We start from the raw sequence: 13,217 nt of genomic DNA, 5'->3' as shown, positions 1-13,217 counted from the left end.
ATGAGCGCGGCAGGCATCCATCGGGGCTTCCTCAGGAAATACGGTAAGCCTGCTTTGACTCCCTCATCGGTGTGCAGTTCTCGGCCTTCAACAACAGGCCATTGTTGTTTGCTTCATGTTTGTGCTCATTCCATAACATTCATTTTGTTTTGTTGTACCATTAAATGTAGGTTACTGAAATGCACAGTGTTGTTGTTTTTTAATACTCTCCCTATCCGCCTATGTTTTGTTTCTATTAGACATCTGGTTCAGCTGTGTTTGCAGTGTACGCTTGTGTGTTTTTATACTGTGCAACACAAGCAGGCAGCTAAAGATCAGTTGCCGTTATTTGGTCGAGAATTTTGATCAGAAATGGACATAAAGAAAAAACAACAACTTCTCTTCCAACATCGACAGCCAAAATGAAAACAAATTATGACACTTTTTGAAGGACGTCATCTTCAGTTGACAAAATGACACTTTTAGACTTGTGCTTGTTATATTTCCCCCCCGTGGACTAATACATATTTGGTATTTATTCCTCGAAGAACAAACAATGAGTGAAGAGGAATACTGCCTCAGATCAACACTCCAACTGGAAGAGGAGTGATATCGATCTGAGAGTCACTTTGTGTGATATCATCGCTCCCAGATGTGTATTTTTCTTTTTAACAGAATGACAAGATGTTCGCTTACAAAGCCAAGTCAGACTGCAGGACTCAGCCAACGTCTCATGTTTCATATCTCCATCGGTTTCATTTGATAGTGGCGTCATGGGGGCTCAGGGGACAGAGGCAGAAGATACAGCTTTCTAGCAATGTCAGCAGTTCAGATTGAAAAAACAAAAATCGTTCTCTCTTAACTGTGGACTTCTAATAGTGAAATACTAAACTCACCTGTTCATCTCTAATCCTCTGTGTGGAGGAATAAAGCAGATCTCCCCCGATCATCAACGTGCGCTGCCCATCTATTACCGTTATCACACCATGGACGGCTGTCTGGGACACTTACAGTCTAACGGCAGTGTGTGTGTCCTGTCCTGAGAACTCTCAGTATGTTTTAAAAACAGAGGCTTTTCATTTTATTGCTACGAGTTAATGTTGCCCTAAATGGTCTGGAAACAAGGAGATTTACATTATGATTATTGACATAATGCTCTGTGCTCTATATGGTTTACATTTCTGCACTTATTTTGGATTTCAGGCTGTGTTGTTGCTTTTTCCTATTCCTATTTGTCATTTTCATATTCAAGTTTACGTTCAAGCAACACTATGTTTGCTACAGATTATTTCCTGCTAAAGAAGCACCTCTTGTCCAGTGTTAAACAACTGCTATTTTATAAATGCTAAGTTCAGTTGTTGACAGAGATGGGATCATTCAGTTCTGAGGTCATGTTTTTGAGGCTGTGGTTTGTGCTGTTGTGTTTTTGTATTAATTTGCACTGTATTGGACACAATGTGTATTCATAATGATGTTTTATCATTATAGAGTGCAGTCAAGCAGCTTCCAAACATGTTATCAACTCACAAAAAACTAAAGGAGGTCTTAGCATTAAGTGAACCTTTCAAAATTCCACGTGTTTTTGATGCCGAAAAAATACAAATGACAAAAAATGGTAAACAATCACAAAGTCTCCACTATGCTGACATAGGGCAGGCTTCTGTAAAATGGGCAGTCATTTCAAAGATGACTGATCATTTTCTTGGATGGAAATGTTGCTGTGTCACTCGGTGTCTCGGTGTAGTGAACATGGTCAAAATGATACCAAACACACTACATGCCAGCATTAGCATCTAGCTCAAAGCACAACTGTGGAAGCCTCTGTCAAAATGTTCACATCACCTTTCATCCACAGCTTATCTTCTGTCGCTCTTACCATAAATCACCCAAGACAACACAAGCAAAAAAACCGAACAATAAAACGGCCTCTGTTTCTCTTGTGTGTCCGCAGGGGGCTTCATGTTTAAGCAGTGGAAGGAGAAGTACCTCGTGCTGACCCTGGAGGGGAGCCTGCTGGTGTGCCGCGACGCAGAGTCCCCCCCGGACCAGGTGGTCGCACTGCAGACCAACTGCGAGTCCATCGCAGAGGGCCGGGAAATCCTCGACCTGCCCAGGTTGCCTCCAGGGGGCAGGAGGGACTGCTGCTTCGCCCTCATCCTGCCGCAGAACAAGTTCCTGCTGCTTCTCACTGAAAACCCAGAGGTCTGCAAGTGAGTCTCTCTCTCTGTCATACGAACACACACACACACACACACACACACACACAGGATTCATGTCCTTTGCCCCGTTCGTCATCAGACGTTAACAACACAGGGTGTCAAGCTGGAAGGTCTCCTTTGTCCCCCTCACTATCAGACATGTTTACTTCACAGGGCTATCAGATTGGGGACAATACTGCATCTTCTCTTGTGTCCCCATAAAGACTCTGCAGGTCTGGATCTGGTTCAAACATAATGACTCCCACTTTTTTTACCTTTCACAGTCTGTGGCTGAATTTGATCAGGAAAGTGAGAGAGGTGAGTCGGCAGTTTCGACTCGACTCTTGTCCTCCTGCGTGCTGTCGCCTCATTCAGCCTCGTCATTGTCCCAACACCTCACCTCTCATTTCTAGCAGTGTTTCTACATACGTTTCTAAGAATATCTGAAAAACAATGTTAACAACACATGCAATATCTACTGTTCTTATTCATATTATCTAGGGCGTCATGTCACCCCTGACCCTGCAGAGACAGCGCAGCATCACCCCCTGCATCACCGACAGAGACCCGCTGCCCGACTCCTCCAGCGACAAAGACCCTGGGTCGCCCAAGGTCAGCGAGGGCACCCCTCCTCTGTCTCGAGTCACGGAGCGGGGAGGCTCCTTCAAAGACGGAGGCCAAAGTCAAGGTCCGCCATCAGGTCATCCAGATGTAATGACTCCCAACATAGAGCTGCATGAGGGGGTGTAGTACGGTGGCTGAGAGAGCTCAATGCACATGCATCATTTTAGAGGGAGAAAAAAAAGCAAACGAAGAGAACAACTGAAACAACTCAAAGGTTGCATTTAGGGGGGGAAAGTGCTACATGTAAATAAAACATGAGCAAATTAAGAAACACATTCAACGATTTGGCGACATTCACGGCATAAAGAAAAACACAGAAGTGTACAAGGACTAGTAAAAGACTATTATTATTATTATTATCACCATTATACTATTATCTTTTTATTTATTTACTTTTTTACTTCTTTATTTAAAAGGCTTTTCACTCTTCACCTGCCGCTCTTAGCTCTCTGTCTCTGTCTGACAAAGAACTGCAGAGTGGGGGTTGAAATCATTTTGATGAATGATGTGATATGATGAATACAGACACTATTGGAAAGTGGCTCATCATTTTCTGATGAACTAATATATAATGGCTGATATTAGTGTTTATGTTGAGTCCAAAGAGGTAGCTTGCTGCTACTTGATCCCACACGCACAAGTGTCTCAGGTTAAAGGGGAATGACTCACAAAGTCTGGATAAATCACTAATTTGGTGTTTTTTAATAATAATTTTAAAAAAAATGTATCCGGTATATCCGGTAATATATATTGCTCATAATTGTTTCAAATTACTTCTACAGTGGGTGGACCCCGGCGGCCCCTGCGCAGCGTCTCCGGGGCCCCCCCTCACCGCGCGTCGGATTGCCTTCGCCACGGCAACAGCAGCGACGCCCGGGCGGTGAGGGCGGTGTGCCTGCTGATGGGAGGGGCGGCGGCCTCCTCCGCCCTGGGCTACCTCAACTCCTGCTCCCCGTCCTCCCCCTTCGCCAGCAGAGCCCCGGAGATCGCCCACGGCGCGGGGGGCTTCTCCGAGCTCCCCGCGGGAGGCTCCTTCCACGCCTGCAGCCAGGACGTCGACTCCCCCCACTTCAACAGCTTCGACTTCGAGGGGGACTCCGACTTTGATGCATTTGACTGTGGAGGATTTGCTTTTTAGTTTTAGACACGAAAGAGAGAGAGAGAGAGAGAGAGAGAGAGAGAGAGAGAGAGAGAGAGAGACTGAGACTGTTTGAGAAACCCTTTCTTCTCATCCTTTTGTGGTATTACCTTTTATAACACAAGGGCATCAAGTAATCACTCGTTTGTTATCGACGCCTCTAATAAATGAATGAAGGTGTTCTTCCTGGCCTTATGCCCATGCTCCTCAGGTAATCATTCATGACCTTGACTCTTGAGCACTGTCTGTGTTGTATCAGTCTTTCCATGCCACAGGACGGCTGAGGGAGCAGAGTAATGATTCCAGACACCACACAGATGTTAGTGACAGATGTTAGTGAGGCTGTGTTTCTCCGCTCATTGTCTCTCATCACTGTGTTCATTTTCTACTGTATATTTTGTTTTGTTTTTTAAAATTTGACCTCTGTGAATATTCTCTCCTCATCATTCTCTCCATTTCATTGGCACTTTGTTTTTGCCCCGCTTTCAGAAATGACCCCCATTACCCACCGTCTGCACATAACCTGAAATGCATTCCAAAGGTGAGCTCTAAATAAATCCTGCTGTCACCATGACCGTGCATTTTTTTTTTCTTGTGTATATGTGTTGTTTTTACACCGGGATGGGCGATATGTGCTGAGATCAACATTCTGCTCACAAACCACTGAGTGAAAGATGGAGCAAGCCTTCTTGTTGTCTTCCTTTGTCAGATACAAGAGAATATTTCCCCTCCTACAATGAATATTTCTGCTTAGAAGTCATTTTTGATCACCATGTACATCACTATATGTCATATGATTCCTGTTATGCAAAGCCTTGTTGCTCAATACTTGCATGATTGCCAACAAGGCCAAACAGCCAACTACCCTGCTTGCCCCGCCCCTGAAAGGAACACGTTGTGTGGGTTTGTAAATTCATGTTTGAGAATATGCACAACTAAAGCACGGGTGGGTGTTGCTCCTCTGTCTTTAAAGCTTTAAAATGAATTCAAATCTAGTTGATATTGTGCTCAGATTCTTATATATTCTCACTTCAAATAATTAACCAAAACCTATGCTACATCTCAGTACACCTCTCACAAAATGTCGTGCTCCTACCCACTTCCTGTTAAATGTATTTAGCTGTGCGTTATTGACTTATGAATTAATCACGAGATAGGCCTAAACATACACATTTGTTCCTACTATTCAAGACATCTAATGATATTAACTTCTTCTTGCGGTTCTAACATCACAGAATACTGGAATCTCTGGTTGGTTGTTTGCTTCGATATGAATCAGCTATAATGAGCTTGGAACCACAACACTGTTTAATAAATCCAATTTTCTACATTAGAAACACTTGTGCAGAAGGATTTAGGGAAATAAATCCTCACACCCGCTGTACAAAAAAAGTACAACGCTGCAGGCACGAGTCCCAAAACTGGAAATGAGTCAGCATTTTTGCACTTAACCGTGAATTTTAAAACTTCCAAGAAGTGTCTCAATGAGACGACAAAACATCATCATTAGAACACAAGTCCGCCTTTAGTTTAGCGGTGGCGACGTGAAGTCATGCGACTGTGCTGTAGTTCCTTCATAGCCTTATAACATTAGCTTTTTACTTCTGAAAGTGGAGTTCGTCAGGATTATTTTGCTGAAATAGCTTGTAAGTATGATGAACTTTTGTTCGCCACAAAGCTTATTTTCTGCAATAATCCAAAGGTAAAAATCCCATCGGCATTTTGTCGAGTAAACCAGTGCTAATCTTATTTTATATAAAACTAGAGAAATGACCCAACTGGACGTCCCCTCGCTCAGGGAATCTGTCAGTCTGGCTATTAATAATTACATTGGTTTAAGGTTTTATAATATGGAACCCTGCAGTCTTGGTCCAGTTCAGTGAAATTCATACCAACTTCCTGTCAAATATATACGAAAACGTTGTTCATATACAAAGCCAGAGACTGTCGAAAAAAGTAGTGCACTGCAGGAATGAGTCCCAAAACCAGGAAAGGAGTCAGCATTTTTGCACTTCCGTGAATTTTGAAGCTTTTACGTGTCTTAGAAAAGTGTCTCAACGAGACTACAAAACGTCATCACTAGAACACTCGTCGGCCTTTAGCTTACTAGATAATCATAAAAGTGGCGTTCATTTGTGACGATTATCTTGCTGAATAAACTAAGTAAGTATCATGAGCGTCTGTTTGCTACAGAGCTTATTTTCTGCAATAATCCAAAATCCTATTGGCATTTTGTCGAGGGAACCAGTGCCAGACTCCTCTTATTTAAAACCAGAGAACAGACACAATGTCTTCTCACACAGGGAACCTGTCAGAGTTTTCAATTGTAAAGTTCATACAGTATAACATCATTTTCTCTCCACAGACAACACAGTCAGGTTTTTGGGATCACAAAAGGATTATGGGATAGATGCAACGAGAAGATTAAACACATAGTATACATTCAAAGGTGTTTCCAGCTGTCGTCGTAAATCCACTCGCAATTCTCACAGATTTGATGCGAAATGACCAAATCCAATCAAACTCACCACATCCAAACAGGAACAAGCCAACGCCTCAGACACCTTCAGGAGAAATAAACTGTGACCTCACAAGTTAGATGCTAAGAGAGAGTAGCAGCTAAACAAAGTGCGGATCTGAATATTCAGCGAATACATAAAGCAATAGGCTTTCAGTCAAAAGAGTGCCAAAGCTTAGTTGGAGCTTTGCTCTTACACATTTATTCCTCAATCGGATCCATAAATTCTCATCTTCTGATGGCATGCTAAGTAGAATATGTTACATAACCGTTCAACACGCTGAAGCTCCACTCACCTGACTTACTGAGACGCAGCATACCCTATGTTATGTTAAATTACATTTTTGATTTGAGTGCAGGGTGCATGGTAAATCCTAGTGATGATCAATTTATCAGTTTATTGGCTGAAAATAGGAAAAGGCTGTTTCAGTGATAACTATTTCCCCTCGGCCACTTTGTATGTAGGTGTGTTTGACTGCTGTATGTGTTGTGTAATTATATGGCAAAAAGGCACCAGGCTTTATTTTCTTTATACCACAACGACTGGAGCTACAGTGCAGATGTTGTTTGTTTCCTAACATCAAATTAATTCAACCAATATTTTGATCAAAAGCCTGTTAATCCAGCCACGACTGCTGGCCTCTTGTTGGCCTCCTGGTTTCAACTTTTTTTTTTCAGCATGACAAGTATACACCAAAAGTCAACACTTCTGGTTTTCATATGAACTTTGAAACATATACACTTTTATTCCTTCTTGTCAATTTCTTCAACATCAATTTGGGGGACGAGAGAGGAAGAAAATGACTTATTGACCGTATAATTCAAGTCAGATGTTTGTTTGTTTCTCTCTGGCTCCAAGCCAATAAAAAGCAATAAGCAGGTGAAGGTGCACTAAAGCACACAGAGTCACGTGATTCACCTGTGTCCCTATGCAGCACCCCTGCCAACTCCCTGTTAAAAATAAACAACCATTCAGAAAGAAGAGTATAAGAGAGATCTGCCGACCAGCAAAGAGTCGAGAAGACGAGGCGAAAAAAGCATCATGGACCTTTCTGCAACAGTGATCCTGGCGGGGCTAATCTTAGCTCTGCTGTGGTTGTTTATAGTCAGAAACAGCAGGAAGTATCGGTTGCCCCCAGGACCCTTTGCACTTCCTCTCATAGGAAACCTGCCGCAACTGGACAAAAATGTCCCTTTTAAAAGCATTGTCAAGGTAAGAATTTCCTGCAACATTTACATTGATTTGATGTTGTGTAATACCTTATCCCGTAATCTGAGATGTCATTACTTTGGTCAGCCATGCTGAATTGAGCTCGTTGACCTTTGCACAAAAATAGTTTATGTTTTATGTTTATGACCCTAAAAATCTTGTCTCCTTGTAGTTAAGTGAAACCCACGGTCCTGTGATGACCCTCTACCTGGGCTGGCAGCGGGTGGTTTTTCTGGTGGGATATGACGCGGTGAAGGAGGCTCTGGTGGACCAGGCAGACGACTTCACAGGCAGAGGGCCACTGCCGTTTCTGATCAAAATGACCAAGGGCTATGGTAACTTCGAGACACTTCAAATCTGTCGTCTCTGTCAAGGGATCGGTGGTTTTCTCCACTGCTTATCTGTGCACGCATGTCTCTGGCTCCAGTTGGTCAACAAGTGACACATTTCTTTTTTGTTGTTCAGGTTTGGGGATCAGCAACGGGGAGCGCTGGCGCCAACTGCGACGTTTCACACTGTCGACCCTGAGAGACTTTGGGATGGGACGCAAGGGGATGGAGGAGTGGATCCAGGAGGAGAGCACACACCTGAGGGCCCGCATAGAGTCATTCAAAGGTGTGTTTGCAGCTGTTGTTTTGAGAGCATACGTTTCACACAGGGTTGATATGAAACGGGATTATTGCATTTATTTGTAAATGTAGTCAATTGAAGCAATGCATTCCTCAGAATGAACTGTAGTTCGTCCTTTGCCTCTAACTACGTCACCGGGTGCAGAAAAAACAGCTGCAAACTCAGCTTTCTTGATCAATATAGCACAAACTGAAGAATTGCTTGAATTGGCTACATAACGCTGATTGCAAATCCACAGAAATGGTGGCAGATTTTCCCTTTAAGTTGACTTTGTGCTGGCCTGGATCACAGCTTCAGTCCCAAAGAGTTTCTGACGTCCATGTTAAAGGACAGTAAAAGAAATGTGACCAAAAAATGTGACCTTATCAATCACAATGCCTTATGCATGTCCGTCAGATGGAGCCTGAACGAAATACACAAAGCCGACAGAAAGAATAATGCATGAAATTGGTCAACAACTGAAGAGAGAGTGTGTACTGCCATGCTTTGTTGGATTGCTCGGTGTGTTTATCTCTCTTGCTTCAGCTGCTTTCATCCTTATCTCTGTCTGACGGCGGTTTGTGCAAAGTAAACACAGAATGTGTTACGTAACCCACTAAACCACTGACAGATTGAAGATTTCAACTAGAGCATTTTAAACTGCATTTAAAGGCGCTATGTACGAGATTGACAGCATTTGTGATTGCCTCTCAATGGCTCTCAACATGGCGACAGCTGAGCCGGCGGCTGACAGTGCAAACTATGGCAAAAGTGTTTGCAGAGCTAGAAGTGTTTGGGTGCTACGCTCCCTCGACAACGCCGTTGGACGGAGCAGCGTTTTCAGTTGCACAGAGTAAAAGTACGAGGACAACAAAATGCAGTTTTAACATCTAACCAGAAGTGCAAAAATAAGCAGTAAGGTGCAGCGCAATTGCTGCTGCACGCTCACATGCACTGACATGCAATGAAAAGCATGCATCCGGCCCGGTCATGCAAACAAAGAATGGAGAAGCTCGGATTACACATCAACATGAACGTCAATATTTACGTGAATTTAGATAATACTGTCAATGAAGATCAATAAAAGTTAATGATTGAAGAAGAGTCTAAAATGAAAAAGGTTGTGTCAGAGGAGCCATCTTGCAAACACCCAGATAACTTTGTGCCGTGTGCACAGGGCCTGTGCTTTCAAGCTCAATGCTTCAGGCAATTCAAAAACACTGACATGGCAGAACCCGAGTTGAACAAATAAATAAATAATCAGTTAAAGATGCAAACTTTTCTCCCTGGTCACTGTTGACAGGTGGTTGTTAAAACGTCCAAAGTGAGCTGCACAACCCCAGCTAAGAAAAACATTGACATGGCAGTGTAAACGTCTTCTCAGTGGATTTTCCTTTAATAGATGAGTCCATTTAGGGTTTCCTCTTCTCCTCCAGACAAGCCATTTGACCCCACGTTCCTGATGAGCCGCACCGTGTCCAATGTGATCTGCTGTCTGGTGTTTGGTGAACGCTTCGGGTACGAGGACAAGAAGTTCCTGAACCTCCTCAGCATCATATCTGAAATTTTAAAGTTCATGAACAGCCCTGTCGGTCAGGTAAGCGGCTGATAGTCCATTATTTTAAAGTCTGGTTTTCACATGATCTTCTATATACACATTTTTTTTATCATCCCACAGTTGTACAACATCTTTCCCTGGCTCATGGAGCGTCTGCCCGGCCCCCAGCACACTTGTTTTGCCAAAGTTGAGAAGTTGAGAGAGTTCATCGAGATGAAGATCCAAGAGCACAAAGAGACACTGGACCCCAGCTCCCCGAGGGACTTTATTGACTGCTTTCTCCTCCGAATCAATCAGGTGGGAAATCGTGTTTTGTTCTCGGAACACGAGACCACAAAGTTCATCCTGGACTTTCATCTTAAAACTCCTGTAAAATAACTTTTAACATATGGCTGCTAAGAATGGATCTAATTTCTGGAATAAAACTGTATGACTATTCAAATTCTAACAAAGCATATGCCCAAGTGGGCTTCTGCCACCTGTTGCTTAAAATGTCTTTTTAAACTGTTGCGCATCTAATGGCACTTTTAACACTTTGTTCTCTCAGGAAAAGGACAATCCCAAGACCGAGTTCCACTATGAAAACTTGGTCTCCACAGTGTTCAACCTCTTCCTGGCAGGAACGGAAACCACCAGCTCCACCATCAGATATGGCCTCAGTGTGCTGATCAAATACCCGAACATACAGGGTAGGTCCCCGAATGGAGGACACAGTCATCTTACGTTACCTGTTCTACATTAAATGTTTTTTTTTGTACAGAGAAAATGCAGAAGGAGATTGACACTGTGATTGGACAAGGCTGTGCTCCCAGCATGGAGAACAGGAAGTCCCTCCCCTTCACAGATGCAGTTGTCCATGAGGTGCAGCGCTTTCTGGACCTTGTCCCCTTCGGCCTCCCTCACTACGCACTCCAGGATATCTCTTTTCGGGGTTACACGATTCCCAAGGTATTGGCGATCCCGAGATATATTATTCATTAGAGAGGGGGGAAAAGGGCATTATTATACTAACATCACGTCTTGTCTTCTTACTTTCTTTATATTTGTTACCTTTGGGACGGACAGATTATATAAAGTTATAATGTTGCGTATCATTTATATGCGGATGATATTCAACTCCGCCTTTCCTTCAAACCCAGTGAGGCTTTCAGGTTATCTCGGCTCCTAGACTGTCTCAATGCTATTAAAAGACAGGATGGCAGAAAATAGTTTACAACTCAATGCTAATGAGACGGAGGTTCTGGTTGTTGCACCAGATGAAGTTGTTTCAGGGTATTGGTCCACTCTCCTCTGCTGCCCCCTTTAACCTGCGTAATCTATGGGTAATATGTAACCAATCCATGAAGTTTGACCCCTATGTGAAGCAGCTGTCTCGATCTTGTTTTTTCCACCAAAGAAATAATTAGTAAACTGAGATCTGTAATACCAACAGCTGAACTAGAGATGATCATACATTCCTTTATCTCTTCTCGCATTGATTATTGTAACACACAATCCAGAATGCTAACCCTCACATCTATCACATACCCCGTACTCAGATCTCTTCACTGGCTCCCTGTAGCGTACAGGATCCACTTTAGAATGCTCACTCTCACTTACAGAGCACTACACGGTCAGACTCCTGCATATGTGGCTGAACCAGCTCACCCTCATTTACCAGCTCATGCTCTCAGGTCAAACGTGCAATTTTCTGTCACCTGTGGTGACAGAACTTTTGAGGCAGTAGCACTAAATCTATGGAACGCTCGGCTTGCACACCAATGGGTTTGCTGATTCTGTGAATTCGTTTAAAAATCAGCTCAATACATACCTGTGTTGACTGGCGTTTGGGTAAAATTCATGCTCCAGGTCTGCTTTTGATCTATACGTTTTTATTGTGTATTTCACTGTTTATTGTGATTTCTTAAATACGTTTTATGTTTTCATGTTTTAGTGTTCTTGTAAATGAGTGGCCCTTGTATGTTCACATTGTGTTATCTATGTTGTCTATCTTTAAAATATCGCTCCCGTTAAGCACTTTGTGACTTTTGTCTGTGAAAAGTGCCATATAACTAAATTTGACTTACTTACTTTTTTACTTTGTCTCAATAGGACACAATAATCTTTCCCATGTTGCACTCTGTGCTGAAAGAGGAAAATAAATGGGCGACTCCCCAGTCCTTCAACCCCCAGCACTTCCTGGACCAGAATGACAACTTCAAGAAAAATCCTGCATTCCTGCCTTTCGCTGCAGGTAAAACACGGTCTTCAGCTAATAAATCATGAACAACCCTGTATGGCTCTGTGCTTTACGTTAAGAGTTTTGCTTGCGAGCGCGGTTTGCCCATGACTAACGGGTACATTTTGTGTTAAATATCGTGCTCATTGCCCCTTCACTTTCACGAGCAGTAATATATTTCTAATAATGTTTGTGATTGTGTCCCTTCACAGGGAAGAGAGCCTGTGTTGGAGAGTCTCTGGCTCGTATGGAGCTTTTCATCTTCCTGGTGTCGATGCTGCAGAATTTCACCTTTTCCTGCGCCGGAGGCCCTGACAGTATAAACCTTGTTGCAGAGTACAGCAGCTTTGCCAATCTGCCCCGCACGTACCAGATCATCGCCACGCCGCGGTGAGACGAGGTGCTCCCCCTGGGCCGTCGATCATCGCTTGAAGCACCCTGAGTCCCCCATACTCAGTCTTTAATGTATTTTAATCAACTCTTTGTTCCTGTGTTACTTGTGAACACGCTTTCTACTGCTATTAAAATGTATTGCTACATTACTACTATAAAAGTACATACAAACAAATACATATATACATACAAATGGCACTGAATCACTTCCTGCTGTGAAAGAACCAACGAGGTAATTTACTCACTTGTGTCTTGAAGACATCGAATGTATCGTCTCTGTTAAAAACTTGCCAAAAGCTCTGCCTTTAAAATAAAGTCATAACATTGAAACACTCCTTGAAAGAGAAAACATATTTTCAAACACAAAATCCTTAGAAATTTGAACATTGGATAAAGCTTGGTTCTAAATTCTTGTCTCATTTTGTTGACATTTTAGAGTCAAAGGTTTTTACAGAGGGAATCTTGGATATCTCTTTTTATCACGCAATAAACCAGAGAATACCGCCATAAAAAAATCCTTTTTACCATGTTTTTAAGAATAATGTGTTGTAATTCAGCCAAGACTGACACATGAACACACCCCTCTGTAAAAACCTTCAGAATAGGAATGAAACTGGAAAGTTTGGTGTACGTAAGAGCTACTGAAGTGGAGATTTCTGGCTCAGAAAAAACTAATTTAGAGAAACCAGCCTTTAAGATATGTTTTGTAAAATGCATACATTTTGAGGGCACGACAGGTGAATAGGATAAAAAAACATAACTAACAAATATG

At 42.7% G+C, this 13,217-nt stretch overlaps 2 protein-coding genes across 2 annotated transcripts; both read left to right on the top strand.

Annotated features, from left to right (window-relative positions):
- On the top strand, positions 1 to 3,939 carry LOC116392210 (uncharacterized). The gene is made up of 5 exons (XM_031863425.1): positions 1 to 43; positions 1,931 to 2,189; positions 2,462 to 2,495; positions 2,679 to 2,865; positions 3,584 to 3,939. Exons 1-5 carry the CDS (start codon positions 1 to 3, stop codon positions 3,937 to 3,939), a joined length of 879 nt encoding a protein of 292 aa, XP_031719285.1.
- A 3,499-nt stretch (positions 3,940 to 7,438) lies between these two features.
- Positions 7,439 to 12,936, top strand: LOC116392239 (cytochrome P450 2F3-like). Its single transcript, XM_031863496.1, has 9 exons — positions 7,439 to 7,670; positions 7,840 to 8,002; positions 8,133 to 8,282; positions 9,713 to 9,873; positions 9,955 to 10,131; positions 10,382 to 10,523; positions 10,595 to 10,782; positions 11,926 to 12,067; positions 12,265 to 12,936. Exons 1-9 carry the CDS (start codon positions 7,500 to 7,502, stop codon positions 12,444 to 12,446), a joined length of 1,476 nt encoding a protein of 491 aa, XP_031719356.1. The 5' UTR covers positions 7,439 to 7,499; the 3' UTR covers positions 12,447 to 12,936.
- The last annotated feature ends 281 nt before the right edge of the window (positions 12,937 to 13,217 follow it).

The sequence above is a fragment of the Anarrhichthys ocellatus genome, unplaced genomic scaffold (genome assembly GCF_004355925.1).
Source record: "Anarrhichthys ocellatus isolate YVR2014 unplaced genomic scaffold, GSC_Weel_1.0 scaffold29, whole genome shotgun sequence".
Lineage (NCBI taxonomy): Eukaryota > Metazoa > Chordata > Actinopteri > Perciformes > Anarhichadidae > Anarrhichthys > Anarrhichthys ocellatus.
Note: the sequence above shows the minus strand (reverse complement) of the source record. Positions and strands in the feature narration are given on the sequence as shown.

What these genes read in the sequence shown, in the direction of transcription:
- LOC116392210 (XM_031863425.1), top strand. Translation starts at nt 1, where the DNA reads ATGAGCGCGGCAGGCATCCATCGGGGCTTCCTCAGGAAATACG. An exon ending in TGATCAGGAAAGTGAGAGAG is followed by an intron (nt 2,496 to 2,678) that starts GTGAGTCGGCAG and finishes CATATTATCTAG; the next exon opens with GGCGTCATGTCACCCCTGAC. An exon ending in AGACGGAGGCCAAAGTCAAG is followed by an intron (nt 2,866 to 3,583) that starts GTCCGCCATCAG and finishes TTACTTCTACAG; the next exon opens with TGGGTGGACCCCGGCGGCCC.
- LOC116392239 (XM_031863496.1), top strand. Translation starts at nt 7,500, where the DNA reads ATGGACCTTTCTGCAACAGTGATCCTGGCGGGGCTAATCTTAGCTCTG. An exon ending in CAAAATGACCAAGGGCTATG is followed by an intron (nt 8,003 to 8,132) that starts GTAACTTCGAGA and finishes TTTGTTGTTCAG; the next exon opens with GTTTGGGGATCAGCAACGGG. An exon ending in ATTCCTGCCTTTCGCTGCAG is followed by an intron (nt 12,068 to 12,264) that starts GTAAAACACGGT and finishes GTCCCTTCACAG; the next exon opens with GGAAGAGAGCCTGTGTTGGA.